The sequence below is a fragment of the Liolophura sinensis genome, chromosome 13, assembly GCF_032854445.1.
Source record: "Liolophura sinensis isolate JHLJ2023 chromosome 13, CUHK_Ljap_v2, whole genome shotgun sequence".
Lineage (NCBI taxonomy): Eukaryota > Metazoa > Mollusca > Polyplacophora > Chitonida > Chitonidae > Liolophura > Liolophura sinensis.
The window spans coordinates 72,716-92,277 of record NC_088307.1 but is presented as its reverse complement, the minus strand read 5'-3'; the positions used below and the strand labels follow the sequence as shown (position 1 = coordinate 92,277).

The 19,562-nt window shown below is 42.6% G+C and overlaps 1 protein-coding gene across 1 annotated transcript in view; it reads left to right on the top strand.

Annotated features, from left to right (window-relative positions):
• LOC135480351 (nuclear pore complex protein DDB_G0274915-like) overlaps nt 1–18,475 on the top strand; it is a 53,140-nt gene extending 34,665 nt beyond the window's left edge. The window contains exons 11-14 of the mRNA XM_064760179.1: nt 4,406–4,613; nt 8,700–8,839; nt 10,529–10,553; nt 18,126–18,475. Of these exons, the coding sequence (XP_064616249.1) occupies nt 4,406–4,613; nt 8,700–8,839; nt 10,529–10,553; nt 18,126–18,159 (407 nt within the window). The 3' untranslated portion in view covers nt 18,160–18,475. The remainder of the gene's footprint in view (nt 1–4,405; nt 4,614–8,699; nt 8,840–10,528; nt 10,554–18,125) is intronic.
• The last annotated feature ends 1,087 nt before the right edge of the window (nt 18,476–19,562 follow it).

Genomic DNA, 19,562 nt, shown 5'->3' with positions numbered 1-19,562 from the left:
TACCACAGTCTAGCTTTCCCTGTAAACCTCCACAGATCTCATGAGTTCATCACATCCAGTGATCCAGGGAATCAGATGTACACACATGTAGAGTAGAACCACAGTCTAGCTTTCCCTGTAAACCTCCACAGATCTCAGAAGTTCATCGCACCCAATGATCCAGGGAATCAGATGTACAAACATGTAGAGTAGAACCACGGTCTAGCTTTCCCTGTAAACCTCCACAGATCTCAGAAGTTCATCACATCCAATGATCCAGGGAATCATCTGTACACACATGTAGTGTAGAGTAGAACCACAGTCTAGCTTTCCCTGTTAACCTCCACAGATCTCATCAGTTCATCGCACCCAGTGATCCAGGGAATCAGATGTACACACATGTAGAGTAGAACCACAGTCTAGCTTTCCCTGTAAATCTCCACAGATCTCATGAGTTCATCACACCCAGTGATCCAGGGAATCAGATGTACACACATGTAGAGTAGAACCACAGTCTAGTTTTCCCTGTAAACCTCCACAGATTTCAGAAGTTCATCGCACCCAGTGATCCGGGGAATCAGATGTACACACATGTAGAGTAGAACCACAGTCTAGCTTTCCCTGTAAACCTCCACAGATCTCATCAATTCATCGCACCCAGTGATCCAGGGAATCAGATGTACAAACATGTAGAGTAGAACCACAGTCTAGCTTTCCCTGTAAACCTCCACAGATCTCATGAGTTCATCACATCCAGTGATCCAGGGAATCAGATGTACAAACATGTAGAGTAGAACCACAGTCTAGCTTTCCCTGTAAACCTCCACAGATCTCATGAGTTCATCACATCCAATGATCCAGGGAATCAGATGTACACACATGTAGAGTAGAACAACAGCCTAACTTTCCCTGTAAACCTCCACAGATCTCATGAGTTCATCACATCCAGTGATCCAGGGAATCATCTGTACACACATGTAGTGTAGAGTAGAACCACAGTCTAGCTTTCCCTGTAAACCTCCACAGATCTCATAAGTTCATCACATCCAGTGATCCAGGGAATCATCTGTACACACATGTAGTGTAGAGTAGAACCACAGTCTAGCTTTCCCTGTAAACCTCCACAGATCTCATAAGTTCATCACATCCAATGATCCAGGGAATCATCTGTACACACATGTAGAGTAGAACAACAGCCTAGCTTTCCCTGTAAACCTCCACAGATCTCAGAAGTTCATCGCACCCAGTGATCCAGGGAATCAGATATACACACATGTAGAGTAGAACCACAGTCTAGCTTTCCCTGTTAACCTCCACAGATTTCAGAAGTTCATCGCACCCAGTGATCCAGGGAATCAGATGTACAAACATGTAGAGTAGAACAACAGCCTAGCTTTCCCTGTAAACCTCCACAGATCTCATGAGTTCATCACATCCAATGATCCAGGGAATCATCTGTACACACATGTAGTGTGGAGTAGAACCACAGTCTAGCTTTCCCTGTAAACCTCCACAGATCTCAGAAGTTCATCACACCAAATGATCCAGGGAATAATCTGTACACACATGTACAGTAGAACCACAGTCTAGCTTTCCCTGTCAGCCTCTACAGATCTCATAAGTTCATCTCATCCAATGGTCCAGGAAATCAGATGTACACACATGTAGAGTAGAACCACAGTCTAGCTTTCCCTGTAAACCTCCACAGATCTCATAAGTTCATCGCACCCAGTGATCCAAGAAATCAGATGTACCCACATGTAGAGTAGAACCACAGTCTAGCTTTCCCTGTTAACCTCCACAGATTTCAGAAGTTCATCACATCCAGTGATCCAGGGAATCATCTGTACACACATGTACAATAGAACCACAGTCTAGCTTTCCCTGTAAACCTCCACAGATCTCAGAAGTTCATCACATCCAGTGATCCAGGGAATCATCTGTACACACATGTACAGTAGAACCACAGTCTAGCTTTCCCTGTAAACCTCCACAGATCTCATAAGTTCATCACATCCAGTGATCCAGGGAATCATCTGTACACACATGTACAATAGAACCACAGTCTAGCTTTTTTTGTAAACCTCCACAGATCTTATGAGTTCATCGCACCCAGTGATCCAGGGAATCAGATGTACACACATGTAGAGTAGAACCACAGTCTAGCTTTCCCTGTAAACCTCCACAGATTTCAGAAGTTCATCGCACCCAGTGATCCCGGGAATCAGATGTGCAAACATGTAGAGTAGAACCACAGTCTAGCTTTCCCTGTAAACCTCCACAGATCTCATAAGTTCATCACATTCAGTAATCCAGGGAATCATCTGTACACACATGTAGAGCAGAACCACAGTCTAGCTTTCCCTGTAAACCTCCACAGATCTCAGAAGTTCATCCCACCCAGTGATCCAGGGAATCAGATGTACACACATGTAGAGTAGAACCACAGTCTAGCTTTCCCTGTAAACCTCCACAGATCTCAACAATTTATCGCACCCAGTGATCCAGGGAATCATCTGTACACACATGTAGAGTAGAACCACAGTCTAGCTTTCCCTGTCAGCCTCTACAGATCTTAGAAGTACATCACACCCTATGATCCGAGAAATCAGATGTATACATATGTAGAGTAGAACCACAGTCTAGCTTTCCCTGTAAATCTCCACAGATCTCATGAGTTCATCGCACCCTATGATCCAGGAAATCCGATGTACACACATGTAGAGTAGAACCACAGTCTAGCTTTTTTTGTAAACCTCCACAGATCTCATCAATTCATCGCACCCAGTGATCCAGGAAATCATCTGTACACACATGTAGAGTAGAACCACAGTCTAGCTTTCCCTGTAAACCTCCACAGATCTCATAAGTTCATCCCACCCAGTGATCCAGGGAATCAGATGTACAAACATGTAGAGTAGAACCACAGTCTAGCTTTCCCTGTAAACCTCCACAGATCTCATAAGTTCATCTCATCCAATGATCCAGGAAATCAGATGTACACACATGTAGAGTAGAACCACAGTCTAGCTTTCCCTGTAAACCTCCACAGATCTCAGAAGTTCATCGCACCCAGTGATCCAGGAAATCAGATGTACACACATGTAGAGTAGAACCACAGTCTAGCTTTCCCTGTAAACCTCCACAGATCTCATAAGTTCATCCCACCCAGTGATCCAGGAAATCAGATGTACACACATGTAGAGTAGAACCACAGTTTAGCTTTCCCTGTAAACCTCCACAGATCTCATAAGTTCATCCCACCCAGTGATCCAGGAAATCTGATGTACACACATGTACAGTAGAACCACAGTCTAGCTTTCCCTGTAAACCTCCACAGATCTCAGAAGTTCATCACACCAAATGATCCAGGAAATCCGATGTACACACATGTACAATAGATCCACAGTCTAGCTTTTTTTGTAAACCTCCACAGATCTCATGAGTTCATCACACCCAGTGATCCAGGGAATCAGATGTACACACATGTAGAGTAGAACCACAGTCTAGCTTTCCCTGTAAACCTCCACAGATCTCATAAGTTCATCACACCCTATGATCCAGGAAATCAGATGCACACACATGTACAGTAGAACCACAGTCTAGCTTTCCCTGTAAACCTCCACAGATCTCATGAGTTCATCACATCCAGTGATCCAGGAAATCCGATGCACACACATGTAGAGTAGAACAACAGTCTAGCTTTCCCTGTGAATCTCCACAGATATTAAGAGTTCATCACATCCAATGATCCAGGAAATCAGATGTACACACATGTACAGTAGAACAACAGTCTAGCTTTCCCTGTAAACCTCCACAGATCTCATAAGTTCATCACACCCAGTGATCCAGGGAATCAGATGTACACACATGTACAATAGAACCACAGTCTAGCTTTCCCTGTAAACCTCCACAGATCTCATGAGTTCATCGCACCCAGTGATCCAGGGAATCAGATGTACACACATGTAGAGTAGAACCACAGTCTAGCTTTCCCTGTAAACCTCCACAGATTTCAGAAGTTCTTCACACCCTATGATCTACACAATCAGAATTACACTTATGTAGAGTAGAACCACAGTCAAGTTTTCCTTGTATTGGCCCCCTTAGATCTGGAAAATTCCCTTGCAGACCCCTTTACCCCGGCACTCTGTATCTAAAATACGTTCCCAAAAACCTTTTGCCTTGATGTAGTGTGTACACTTGTAATTTATACATTCTGTTCTGGGGATTCACTTGTTACCATTCCGTCCTTTAATCCGCTTTAAGTTGCATGCATAGTGAGACATGCATGTACAAAGAGCCACTGGTTGCTGCAAGAAATACAGGTTTGTTACCTGGTATCGTCAAGTGAAACTCCCCACGTATGTATCACGTTTGAACTAAGGTGTTTCTGATGTTTATAGTTCTCATTTCGTTGTTTTAGCCACATTTGGAGGATCTCCTGTGTTTGGCTCTACCCCAGCGTTTGGAGGATCACCCACGTTTGGCACTACCCCTGCCTTTGGAAGTAGCCCTGTCTTTGGAGGGACAAGGCCTGTGTTTGGGTCCACGTCAACCTTTGGAGCATCTCCGGGGCCCAGCGGAGGAGGCATATTTGGGTCCACTCAGACGGCCGCATCAGGGTTTGCCGGGTAATGTATCATGCTCATGAAATTGGCTGTCTTTACACCCTGATCCTCTCAGACAGCAGCATCAGGGTTTCCTGGGTAATGTATCATGCTCATGAAACTGGCTGTCATTACGTCCTGATTCTCTCAGACAGCAACACAGGGTTTGCTGGGTAATGTATCATACTCATGACACTGGCTGTCTTTACTTCCTGATCCTCTCAGACGGCGGCATCAGGGTTTGCCGGGTAATGTATCATGCTCGTGAGACTGGCTGTCTTTACTTCCTGATCCTCTCAGACGGCGGCATCAGGGTTTGCCGGGTAATGTATCATGCTCGTGAGACTGGCTGTCTTTACTTCCTGATCCTCTCAGAGGGCGGCATCAGGGTTTGCCGGGTAATGTATCATGCTCGTGAGACTGGCTGTATTTACTTCCTGATCCTCTCAGAGGGTGGCATCAGGGTTTGCCGGGTAATGTTTCATGCTCGTGAGACTGGCTGTCTTTACCTCCTGATCCTCTCAGAGGGCGGCATCAGGGTTTGCCGGGTAATGTATCATGCTCGTGATACTGGCTGTCTTTACTTCCTGATCCTCTCAGACGGCGGCATCAGTGTTTGCCGGGTAATGTATCATGCTCATGAAACTGGCCTTCTTTACTTCCTGATCCTCTCAGACGGCGGCATCAGTGTTTGCCGGATAATGTATCATGCTCGTGAAACTGGCCGTCTTTACTTCCTGATCCTCTCAGACGGCAGCATCAGGATTTGCTGGGTAATGTATCATACTCATGAAACTGGCTGTCTTTACTTCCTGATCCTCTCAGACAGCAACACAGGGTTTGCTTGATAATGTATCATACTCATGAAACTGGCCGTCTTTACTTCCTGATCCTCTCAGACAGCAACATCAGGGTTTGCTGGGTAATGTATTGTACTCATGACGTTGACTGTCTTTACTTCCCGATCCTCTCAGACGGCAGCATCAGAGTTTGCTGGTTAATGGATTATACTCGTGAGACTAGCTGTCTTTACTTCCTGATCTTCTCAGACAGCAACACAGGGTTTGCTGGGTAATGTATCATACTCATGATGTTGACTGTCTTTACTTCCTGATCCTCTCGGACGGCAGCATCAGGGTTTGCTGGGTAATGTATCATACTCATGAAACTGGCCGTCTTTACTTCCTGATCCTCTCAGACAGCAACACAGGGTTTGCTTGATAATGTATCATACTCATGAAACTGGCTGTCTTTACTTCCTGATCCTCTCAGACAGCAACACAGGGTTTGCTTGATAATGTATCATACTCATGAAACTGGCTGTCTTTACTTCCTGATCCTCTCGGACGGCATCATCAGGGTTTGTTCGGTAATGTATTATACTCATGAAACTGGCTGTCTTTACTTCCTGATCCTCTTAAACGGCAGCATCAGAGTTTGCTGGGTAATGTATCATGCTCATGAATCTGGCTGTTGTTACTTCCTGATCCTCTCAGACAGCAACACAGGGTTTGCTGGGTAATGTATTATACTCATGACCTTGACTGTCTTTACTTCCTGATCCTCTCAGACGGCAGCATCAGGATTTGCTGGTTAATGGATTATACTCGTGAGACTGGCTGTCTTGACTTCCTGATCCTCTCAGGCGGCAGCATCAGGGTTTGCTGGTTAATGGATTATACTCGTGAGACTGGCTGTCTTTACTTCCTGATCCTCTCAGACGGCAGCATCAGGATTTGCCGGTTAATGGATTATGCTCGTGAGACTGGCTGTCTTTTCTTCCTGATCCTCTCGGAGGGCAGCATCAGGGCTTGCTTGGTAATGCATCATACTTGTGAGACTGGCTGTCCTTACTTCCTGATCCTCCCAGACGGTAGCATCAGGGTTTGCTTGGTAATGTATGATATTCATGAAACTGGCTGTCTTTACTTCCTAATCTTCTCAAACGGCAGCATCAGGGTTTGTTGGGTGTATCATTCTCATGAAACAGGCTGTATTTACTTCCTGATTCTCTCAGACGGCCGCACGGGGTTTGATATTATATCCTGTTGTCAGCACTATGGCATCCTCCTGGATGTACATGTAGCAGTATGATATCCTGTTGTCAGCAATGTGGCATCCTCTTGGATGTACATGTACATGTAGCAGTATGATATCCTGTTGTCAGCACTATGGCATCCTCTTGGATGTACATGTAGCAGTATGATATCCTGTTGTCAGCAATGTGGCATCCTCTTGGATGTACATGTAGCAGTATGATATCCTGTTGTCAGCAATGTGGCCTCCTCTTGGATGTACATGTACATGTAGCAGTATGATATCCTGTTGTCAGCACTATGGCATCCTCCTGGATGTACGTGTAGCAGTATGATATCCTGTTGTCAGCAATGTGGCATCCTCTTGGATGTACATGTAGCAGTATGATATCCTGTTATCAGCACTGTGGCATCCTCTTGGATGTACATGTAGCAGTATGATATCCTGTTGTCAGCAATGTGGCATCCTCTTGGATGTACATGTAGCAGTATGATATCCTGTTGTCAGCAATGTGGCCTCCTCTTGGATGTACATGTACATGTAGCAGTATGATATCCTGTTGTCAGCACTATGGCATCCTCTTGGATGTACATGTAGCAGTACGATATCCTGTTGTCAGCACTGTGGCATCCTCTTGGATGTACATGTAGCAGTATGATATCCTGTTGTCAGCACTATGGCATCCTCTTGGATGTACATGTAGCAGTATGATATCCTGTTGTCAGCAATGTGGCCTCCTCTTGGATGTACATGTACATGTAGCAGTATGATATCCTGTTGTTAGCACTATGGCATACTCTTGGATGTACATGTAGCAGTATGATATCCTGTTGTCAGCACTGTGGCATCCTCTTGGATGTACATGTAGCAGTACGATATCCTGTTGTCAGCACTATGGCATCCTCTTGGATGTACATGTAGCAGTATGATATCCTGTTGTCAGCACTATGGCATCCTCTTGGATGTACATGTAGCAGTATGATATCCTGTTGTCAGCACTGTGGTATCCTCTTGGATGTACATGTAGCAGTATGATATCCTGTTGTCAGCAATGTGGCATCCTCTTGGATGTACATGTACATGTAGCAGTATGATATCCTGTTGTCAGCACTGTGGCATCCTCTTGGATGTACATGTACATGTAGCAGTATGATATCCTGTTATCAGCAATGTGGCATCCTCCTGGATGTACATGTAGCAGTATGATATCCTGTTATCAGCAATGTGGCATCCTCTTGGATGTACATGTAGCAGTATGATATCCTGTTGTCAGCAATGTGGCATCCTCTTGGATGTACATGTAGCAGTATGATATCCTGTTGTCAGCCCTGTGGCATCCTCTTGGATATACATGTAGCAGTATGATATCCTGTTGTCAGCACTGTGGCATCCTCTTGGATGTACATGTAGAAGTATGATATCCTGTTATCAGCAATGTGGCATCCTCCTGGATGTACATGTAGCAGTATGATATCCTGTTATCAGCAATGTGGCATCCTCTTGGATGTACATGTACATGTAGCAGTATGATATCCTGTTTTCAGCACTATGGCATCCTCTTGGAATTTCCAAAGGCTAAGACCTATCTCCTTTTGAATTACTACATCATGTATATAGTACATTCCTTAAATGCCCACATAGTGATCATGATTTCTGTGGGCTCCAAAATATGCCCACATGAACAAGTGTGGGCATGTTTTGAACACTGGCTGAACTTGAGCCCACAGAAATTATGATCATCATCTCAACAACATGTACCAGAGAACAATTTGGTACATGTTGTTGAGATGTACATGATATAATTGGTCTCCCTTGGGCTGTGCCCGGTTTAGTCAAACATAATGCTGGCCGCCATCTTATCAGTGAAACACATTACTGGGGAATAGATTGTTTATCAGGCCCAGCAGGGATGTGACAGATGTGACTTGACAGTATTCGCTGAAAGCTGCCAAGGGAGGTAACATTGTTTCCACAGAGTTATATACTAATTTTTCATTGGTCAAATTCAGTTTTGTGTCGTTTGTTATTGAGTTGCAGTCCAGTAAAATGTAATCTACATGTTTTTACTTTTAGCTTGGCCAATAGCAGTGGTCCCACGTTTGGAAGCCTGGCACAAAATACAGGCTCTACTGGCTTTGGAAGCCTGGCACAAAATACAGGCTCTGCTGGCTTTGGTAGCCCTAGCTTTGGGGGAACACCATCAAGCTCTACAGGTCAGTATTCTGAAAACATATCTTTTTACAGTAGATTCAATCTTTTGAGAACTGTCCTTGTACAACATACTTGTACAATGTCTACATAACCAGACAGCTGTTTTATGGGGACAGTCCTTCTACAACATACATGTACGATGTCTGCATAACCAGACAGCAGTGTTGTGGGACAGTCCCTCTATAACATACATGTACAATGTCTACATAACCAGACAGCAGTGTTGTGGGACAGTCCCTCTATAACATACATGTACAATGTCTGCATAACCAGACAGCAGTGTTGTGGGACAGTCCCTCTATAACATATATGTACAATGTCTACATAACCAGACAGCAGTGTTGTGGGACAGTCCCTCTATAACATACATGTACGATGTCTACATAACCAGACAGCAGTGTTGTGGGACAGTCCCTCTATAACATACATGTACAATGTCTACATAACCAGACAGCAGTGTTGTGGGACAGTCCCTCTATAACATACATGTACAATGTCTGCATAACCAGACAGCAGTGTTGTGGGACAGTCCCTCTATAACATACATGTACAATGTCTACATAAACAGACAGCAGTGTTGTGGGACAGTCCCTCTATAACATACATGTACGATGTCTGCATAACCAGACAGCAGTGTTGTGGGAAAGTCCCTCTGTAACATACATGTACAATGTCTACATAACCAGACAGCAGTGTTGTGGGACAGTCCCTCTATAACATACATGTACAATATCTACATAACCAGACAGCAGTGTTGTGGGACAGTCCCTCTATAACATACATGTACGATGTCTGCATAACCAGACAGCAGTGATGTGGGACAGTCCCTCTATAACATACATGTACGATGTCTGCATAACCAGACATCAGTGTTGTGGGACAGTCCCTCTATAACATACATGTACGATGTCTGCATAACCAGACAGCAGTGTTGTGGGACATTCCCTCTATAACATACATGTACAGTGTCTACATAACCAGACAGCAGTGTTGTGGGACAGTCCCTCTATAACATACATGTACGATGTCTGCATAACCAGACAGCAGTGTTGTGGGACAGTCCCTCTATAACATACATGTACAATGTCTACATAACCAGACAGCAGTGTTGTGGGACAGTCCCTCTATAACATACATGTACAGTGTCTACATAACCAGACAGCAGTGTTGTGGGACAGTCCCTCTATAACATACATGTACGATGTCTACATAACCAGACAGCAGTGTTGTGGGACAGTCCCTCTATAACATACATGTAGGATGTCTGCATAACCAGACAGCAGTGTTGTGGGACAGTCCCTCTATAACATACATGTACAATGTCTACATAACCAGACAGCAGTGTTGTGGGACAGTCCCTCTATAACATACATGTACAATGTCTACATAACCAGACAGCAGTGTTGTGGGACAGTCCCTCTACAACATACATGTACAAGGTCTACATAACCAGCCAGCAGTTTTTGTGTGGACAGTCCTATAATGGCATACACATGTACAAAGAGTGTATACACACATATTTACTTGCCAGGCAGCATGACGGTGAGAATCTTTAGGTGTTAGTGTTTCATTGAAGCAAATTTTACATATACATGTACATGTAATGCTTTTCCTGTACTTTGTGTACCAATGTGAGAAATAGAGTTTAGTCTTTACAAAAGGAAGATAACCGCATTTGTTTTCTTTTGCAGGGGGTTTTGGCAGTCCAAGCTTTGGGTGAGATATTTTTTACTTAGATACTTTTGTTAGATATACTTTCTAACAGACAAGAAAGTACATTAACAGAAGACAGCTTTGTTAATACGCTTATATAGAGTGATCAGGAACTGTCTACGTGCAGTTCACTGATAGGGTATGGCTTTACTTGAGGAAATGACACTGATAAGGTAGGATTTTACCTGAGGAAATGACATTGTTCACACTGATAGGGTAGGCCTTTACCTGAGAAGATGATATTGATGACACTACTTGGGTAGGGTGTAACTTGACGAAATGTCGCTGATAGGATATGACTGTACTAGAGGAAATGACATTGATGACACTGTTAGGGTAGGCCTTTACCTGAGAAGGTGATATTGATGACACTACTTGGGTAGGGTGTAACTTGACGAAATGTCATTGATAGGATACGACCGTACTAGAGGAAATGACATTGATGACACTGTTAGGGTAGACCTTTACCTGAGAAGGTGATATTGATGACACTACTTGGGTAGGGTGTAACTTGACTAAATGTCACTGATAGGATACGACTGTACTAGAGGAAATGACATTGATGACACTGTTAGGGTAGGCCTTTACCTGAGAAGGTGATATTGATGACACTACTTGGGTAGGGTGTAACTTGACTAATTGTCACTGATAGGATACGACTGTACTAGAGGAAATGACATTGATGACACTGTTAGGGTAGGCCTTTACCTGAGAAGGTGATATTGATGACACTACTTGGGTAGGGTGTAATTTGACTAATTGTCACTGATAGGATGTGACTGTACTAGAGGAAATGACATTGATGACACTGTTAGGGTAGGCCTTTACCTGAGAAGGTGATATTGATGACACTACTTGGGTAGGGTGTAACTTGACTAATTGTCACTGATAGGATACGACTGTACTAGAGGAAATGACATTGATGACACTGTTAGGGTAGACTTTTACCTGAGAAGGTGATATTGATGACACTACTTGGGTAGGGAGTAACTTGACTAATTGTCACTGATAGGATACGACTATACTAGAGGAAATGACATTGATGACACTGTTAGGGTAGGCCTTTACCTGAGAAAGTGATATTGATGACACTTCTTGGGTAGGGTGTAACGTCACTAAATGTCACTGATAGGATACGACTGTAGTAGAGGAAATGACATTGATGACACTGTTAGGGTAGGCCTTTACCTGAGAAGGTGATATTGATGACACTACTCGGGTAGGGTGTAACTTGACTAAATGTCATTGATAGGATACGACTGTACTAGAGGAAATGACATTGATGACTTGAGGAAATAACACTGATACTGTAAATGCCTTTTTTAAATGTGGGCATTAACTTTTGCGGGTTTGGTAAGAAGACACATTCACGGGAATCAACTTTCGTGGATCTTTTGGACAACTAATCAAACTTCAATACAGAAATGTCAAGTAATAAAACAACTCAAGCATTTAAGTAACAGCGTTTTCATTTAAACTTGGTTGTGCCTGTGTGACAAAAATTCTATATAATACAGTAACTTGATCAGACAAAAGAAGTAATCTTTATAAGACGAAGCCCTTACCTGCTGTGTTAGCAAATATTCGTATCACTCACTCCGCGAGACGATGAAGGATTAAATTGGATATAAATAAATCCCACTGTTTAATTCTCATACATCAGCAGTGATAGTGAAACTTTGAGTGAACTGTGACAGATTTGAGTAAATTTCTCAGAAATCATCATTATGAAAAGGAAGCTTGAAGTGTGGAAACCCCCAAGCAATGTATCGGAAAGATCATCTGACTGGTAGGCAAGTACTGTCGATAAAAAACAGCCTCTTTCATTGTATGTGTATCGTATCAGGTACACACATCCAGTACAAATTATTGATTTGTTTGTCTCTAACTGCGGCAATAAATTAACAACAACGTCGCATTGTGGCGATACTTAGACGGAGCTAAGCCTCCGTAAAAGAAAGCGAGATTAACTGACGATCAATCAAGCTGGATTTGTAAAAGCCACAATAAATTCTAATTAGGTATTTCTAATTACTGTGTTAGAAAAAGTATTCGAACCATAGTGCTTGTTAACGAATTTATAACTGTGACGCATGCTAAGTTAATAAATTACTTGCATGGGGTTTTATATTCAAGGGGACTTGTTTTTGCGGAAATGTGTTTGCCGCGAAATCCGCAAATGTTAGTACCACGCGAATAAAAATGCATTTACAGTATAGTAGGGTTGCACTTTAGGAAATGACATTGATGACACTGACGGAGTAGGATTTTACTGGAAGAAATGACACTGATAACGTAGGATTTTACTGGAGGAAATGATACTGATGACACCGACAGGGTAGGATTTTACTTGAGGAAATAACACTGATATGTTTGGGTTTTACTTGAGGGAATGACATTGATGACTCTGATAGGGTAGCACTTTACTGGCGGAAATGATACTGATGACTGATAGGGGAGGGTGTAACTTGATGAAATGACACTGATCGGGTAGGGTTTTACTGGAGGAAATGATACTGATGACACTGACAGGGTAGGATTTTACTTGAGGAAATAACACTGATATGTTAGGGTTTTACTTGAGGGAATGACATTGATGACTCTGATAGGGTAGCACTTTACTGGCGGAAATGATACTGATGACTGATAGGGGAGGGTGTAACTTGATGAAATGACACTGATCGGGTAGGGTTTTACTGGAGGAAATGATACTGATGACACTGGCAGGGTAGGATTTTACTGAAAGAAATGACACTGATAGGGTAGGGTTTTATTTGAGGAAATGACATTCTTGACACTGACAGGGTAGGATTTTACTTGAAAAAATGACACTGGTAAGGTAGGGTTTTGCTTGAGGGAATGACATTGATGAGAATGATTGGTTAAGGGTTGTACTTGAGGAAATGACATTGATGACACTGATAGATTAGGGTTTTACTGGAGGAAATGATACTGATGACACTGACAGGGTAGGATTTTACTGGAAGAAATGAAACTGGTAAGGTAGGGTTTTACTTGAGGAAATGACATTGATGACACTGACAAAGTAGGATTTTACTTGAAAAAATGACACTGGTAAGGTAGGGTTTTACTGGAGGAAATGATACTGATGACACTGATAGGGTAGGATTTTACTGGAGGAAATGACACTCATAGGGTAGGATTTTAGTTGAAGAAATGACGATGACACTAGTATGATAGAGCTCTACTTAAGGAAATTGCATTGATGATACGGATATGGTAAGCCCTACTAGGGATTTACTTCAGGAGATGGCATTGATGAGACTGATTTGGCAGGGCTTTACTTGAAGAAATGACACTGGTAATGTAGGGTTTTACTTGAGGAAATAACATTGATGACTGATTAGTTAGGGCTTTACCTGAGGAAATGACATTGATGGCACTGATAGGGTAGAGCTTAACGTGAGGAAATGACTGATAGGGGAGGGGTTCACTTGAGGAAATGACACTGATGACATTGATAGGGTATGGCTTTACTTGAGGAAATGACACTGATAAGGTAGAGTTTTACTTTACGAAATGATGTTGACACTGATAGGGTAGGTGTTTTACCTGAGGAAATGACATTGATGACTTTCACAGGGTAGGGCTTTACTTTCAGGAAATAACATTGATAAGCTAGTGTTTTACTTGAGGAAATGGCATTGATACGGTAGGGTTTTACTGGAGGAAATGACAGTGATGACACTGATAGGGTAGGGTTTTACCTGAGAAAATTACATTGATAACACTGATAGGGTAGGGTTTTACTTGAGGAAAGGACACTAATAGGATAGGGTTTTACCTGAGGAGATGACACTGAAGAGAATGATTGGGTAGGGCTTTACTTAAGAGAATGACACTGATAGGGTAAGGTTTTAGTGGTGGAAATGACATTGTTGACACCGATGGCGTAGCGCTTTATTTGAGGAAATGACACTGATAGGGTAGAGTTTTACCTGAGGAAATGATATTGGTGACAACAATAGGGTAGGGCTTTACTTGAGAAAATGACACTGATAGTGTAGGGTTTTAGGTGAGGAAATGACACTGATAGGGTAGGGTTTTACCTGAGGAAATGACGCTGATGAGAATTGATTGGGTAGGGCTTTACTTGTGAGAATGACGCTGACAGGGTAAGGTTTTACTTGAGGAAATGACATTGATGACACTGATAGGGTAGGGCTTTACTTGAGCAAATGACACTGATAGGGTAGGGTTTTACCTGAGGAAATGACATTGATGACACTGATAGGGTAGGGCTTTACTTGAGCAAATGACACTGATAGGGTAGGGTTTTACCTGAGGAAATGACATTGATGACACTGATAGGGTAGGGCTTTACTTGAGCAAATGACACCGACAGGGTAGGATTTTACTTGAGGAAATGACATTGATGACACTGATAGGGTAGGGCTTTACTTGAGCAAATGACACTGATAGGGTAGGGTTTTACTTGAGGAAATGACATTGATGACACTGATAGGGTAGGGCTTTACTTGAGCAAATGACACTGGTAAGGTAGGGTTTTGCTTGAGGGAATGACATTGATGAGAATGATTGGTTAAGGGTTTTACTTGAGGAAATGACACTGATGACACTGACAGGGTAGGGTTTTACCTGAGGAAATGACATTGATGACACTGATTAGGTAGGGCTTTACTTGAGCAAATGACACCGATAGGGTAGGGTTTTACTTGAGGAAATGACACTGATGACTCTGACAGGGTAGGGTTTTACCTGAGGAGATGACACTGAAGAGAATGATTGGAACGCAGGAAATGAGATGGATGATTCTGATAAGGTTACTTGAGAGAATGACACTGACAGGGTAGGGTTTTACTTGAGGAAATGACACTGATGACACTGACAGGGTAGGGTTTTACCTGAGGAAATGACGCTGATGAGAATGATTGGGTAAGGGTTTTACTTGAGAAAATGACATTGATGACACTGATAGGGTAGGACTTTACTTGAGCAAATGACACTGATAGGGTAGGGTTTTACTTGAGGAAATGACACTGACAGGGTAGGGTTTTATCTGAGGAAATGACACTGAAGAGAATGATTGAGTAGGGCTTTACTTGAGAGAATGACACTGATAGGGTAGGGTTTTACTTGAGGAAATGACACTGATAGGGTGGGGTTTTAGTTGAGGTGATGACACTGATAGGGTAGAGTTTTTTCCTGAGGAAATGACACTGATAGGGTAGGGTTTTACTTGAGGAAATGACACTGATGAGAATGATTGGGTAGGGCTTTACTTGAGAGAATGACACTGATAGGGTAGGGTTTTACTTGCGGAAATGACACTGATGACACTGATAGGTTGGGGTTTTAGTTGAGGAAATGACACTGATGACACTGATAGGGTAGGGTTTTTTCCTGAGGAAATGACACTGATAGGGTAGGATTTTACTTGAGGAAATGACACTGATGAGAATGATTGGGTAAGGGTTTTACTTGAGCAAATGACACTAATAGGGTAGGGTTTTACCTGAGGAAATGACATTGATGACACTGATTGGGTAGGGCTTTACTTGAGCAAATGACACTGATGACACTGACAGGGTAGGGTTTTACCTGAGGAGATGACACTGAAGAGAATGATTGGGTTGGCTTTACTTAAGAGAATGACACTGATAGGGTAGGGTTTTACTTGAGGAAATGACAGGGTGGGGTTTTTTTTGAGGAAATGACACTGATGACACTGACAGGGTAGGTTTTTTACGTGAGGAAATGACACTGATGACACTGACAGGGCAGGGTTTTTACCTGAGGAAATGACACTGATAGGGTAGGGTTTTACTTGAGGAAATGACATTGATGAGAATGATTGGGTAAGGGTTTTACCTGAGGAAATGACATTGTTCCCATAGATAGGGTGAGGCTTTACTTGAGGAAATGACACTAATAGGGTAGTGTTTTACCTGAGGAAATGACATTGTTGACACTGTTAGGGTAGGGCTTTACTGGAGGAAGTAACACTGATACAATAGGGCTTTAATTGAGAAAATGACATTTATGACACTACTTGAGTAGGGTGCAACATGATGAAATAACACTGATAAGAAAGGACTTTACTGGAGGAAATCACAGTGATGACACTGATAGGGTAGGATTTTACTGGAAGAAATGACATTGATGACTCTGTAGGGTAGGAATTTACTGAAGGAAATGACATTGGTGACTTTTATAGGGTAGGGCTTTACTTGAGGACAGAACATTGATAAGGTAGGGTTTTACTTTAGACAATGGAATTGATGATTTTGATAGGATAGTGTTTTACTTGAGGAAATGACATTGATGACTTCCATGTTTTAGGGTTTTACTTGAGAAAATTACACTGATGACACTGATAGGGTAGGAATTTACTTGAGGAAATGACATTAATGACACTGACAGGGTATTGTTTTACTTGAGCAAATGCCACTGATAGGGTAGGGTTTTACTGGAGGAAGTGATATTGATGACAGTGATAGGGTATGGTTTTACCGCAGGAAATGAGATGGATGATTCTGATAAGGTTAGTTGTGCATGTACTAGAGTTCAAGATAAGGACAGAAACAAAGCCTTTGTGTGATGGACTTTTAGGCCCTTAATTGGTGATGGAAACCAGTTCTTGTCGCTTAGGTTGGTGTTATGTGAAGAGTTATGTTATAAGGTCCCAAGGCACGGTTGGTGGTTACCACTAGTCACTCAGGTTTTCTCTACCTACCAGAAAATAAAGGGAAACCAAATTTTTGGATTGAAATGCTGGAAAAATTAGGAAAAGAACATTGAATTACATAATCATTTACACTTAAGTCATCTGTGACACAACCCATTTACACTTAATACATCTGTGTCTCAACTCATTTACGCTTAATACATCTGTGGCACAACCCATTTACACTTAATACATCTGTGGCACAACCCGTTTACACTCATACATCTGTGGCACAATCCATTTGTTAAAAACCCATCATATTACCTTCAGAATTGATATGAAGTGTAAGGACAAATGTAGATTTCAGTAAATGTGTTAAAAGTATACCAGAAGAAATGGCTAAATAATGTGAAGCTAATTGTAGATATTGTCTGTCACCTGACTGTCCAGTGTGTTACAGCTTTCTGCTAAAACAGATGAGATCAAATCTGACAGCTAAAGACTGTTTATGTGAATATGTATGTGCACGATACATGTATATAAGACTTAGAGACTTTCAGCTCTGAATATGTTTGACAAAATATTTTTTTATGGAATTGGCCAGAAAGATAGTGTACCGGTATGTGACTTCTGTGACAGAGTGAAAAGATCAACTGAATATGTATTTATCCAGTGTGAAAAGTTAAGCTTTTCTGGTTAGACGTTGAAAGGTAGCTAAAGAAAGAATGTAACATTACATGTAAAATTTACATTGCGACATTATTTCTAGGGAGGAGCCAGCGAAAAACAAAAAGAATTTTACACTAGCAAGAAAATGCATTTTTCCAGGTTTGACTTCACACTATTTTTTCACACTTGATGTTAATGCTCTGAATTCACACACTTCATACATGTAAGTAATTTTTTTTTGTTTTTGTGTTGTTCAGGTCAGGGCAGTCTTTTACCGGGTACCGATCTTGAACTGGAGCTGCTCAGTTTTATCTCATCTTCAGTATAAAGTACAGTGACAAATAATACAGCGCGAGGTTCTGGTGTTGACTTGTTGATGAATATATGAGATGAGCCCATGGTATCTTGACACAAGACAGACCCTTGGTATATTGACATGAGATGGACCCATGGTAAATTGAGATGAGATGGACCCATGGTACATTCACATGAGATGGACCCATGGTACATTCACATGAGATGGGCCCACGATATAAAACACAAGATGGACATGAGATGGGCCCATGATAAATTGACCACGAATTTCCTGTTAAAATAAAAATCATTGTACAATCAGTTGTCTTCAGTATTTCAGATTCATTTTTGCCAAGAAATTTTATCAGCAGACTAACTATGGGTGGAATCCTTCAGACGATCAAACAGCTTTAAAATGCAAAACTGAGAACTGCGGCTGCTCCGCTTCTCCCAAGGCCAGAACTTGGAAATAACTGATGTAGCTCGTGATTAGATTGAGGTTAAATGAAAAATTCTGCACGCCATAATTGCCAATACTATGCTGAGGAAAACGCCTGTGGTATAACACCAACCTTTAGCAAGGTAGAAACCAACTTTCCCTTGTGTGATTTCCGCTATCCGTGCTGAATGTCAGCTCTCTTACATGTACATGACATAGCACAATGGCTTTGTGTGCGCCATTGGCCGCCCAGATGGTCCTCTGTGTGCCACTTACCACACAGATGACCCAGTGGGCGCCTGTGACCGCACAAATGGCCCGTGTGCGCCTGTGAACGCACAAATGGGCCTGTGTGCGCCAGTGACCGCACAGATGGCTCCGTGTACGCAATTGAACACCCACATGGTCCACTGTGCGCCACTTACCACACAAATGACCCAGTGAGCGCCTGTGACCGCACAAGTGGCCTAGTGTGCACTAATGACCACTCAAATGGCCAAGTGTGCGCCAGCGACCATTCAAATGGCCTAGTGTGCCCCAGCAACCGCACAAATGGCCCTTTGTGCGCCATTGACCACACAAATGGCCCCGTTTGCACCAGTGACCGCACAAATGGCTCCGTGAGTGCCAGTGACAACATAAATGGCCCAGTGTGAGCCAGTGACCGCATAAGTGATCCAATATGCGCCAGTTGCACCATAAAGCTGGTGTTCAAACATCAGCTTCCTGCCAAATGCTTCGTGACCGATATCAGAGGAAGGGCAATGGTTGTACGTCAAAGGCTTTGTCCCAGGTCTGAGGGGAAAAGTGATGATTTTACGTCAGGGGCATTGTCACAGGTATCAGGGGACAGATGATGATTTTGCGTCAGGGCTTTGCCACAGCAATCAGGGGAAAGGTGATACGTCAGGGGGTTTGTTACAGGTATTAAGGGAAAGACCATGGTGTTACGCCAGGGTGA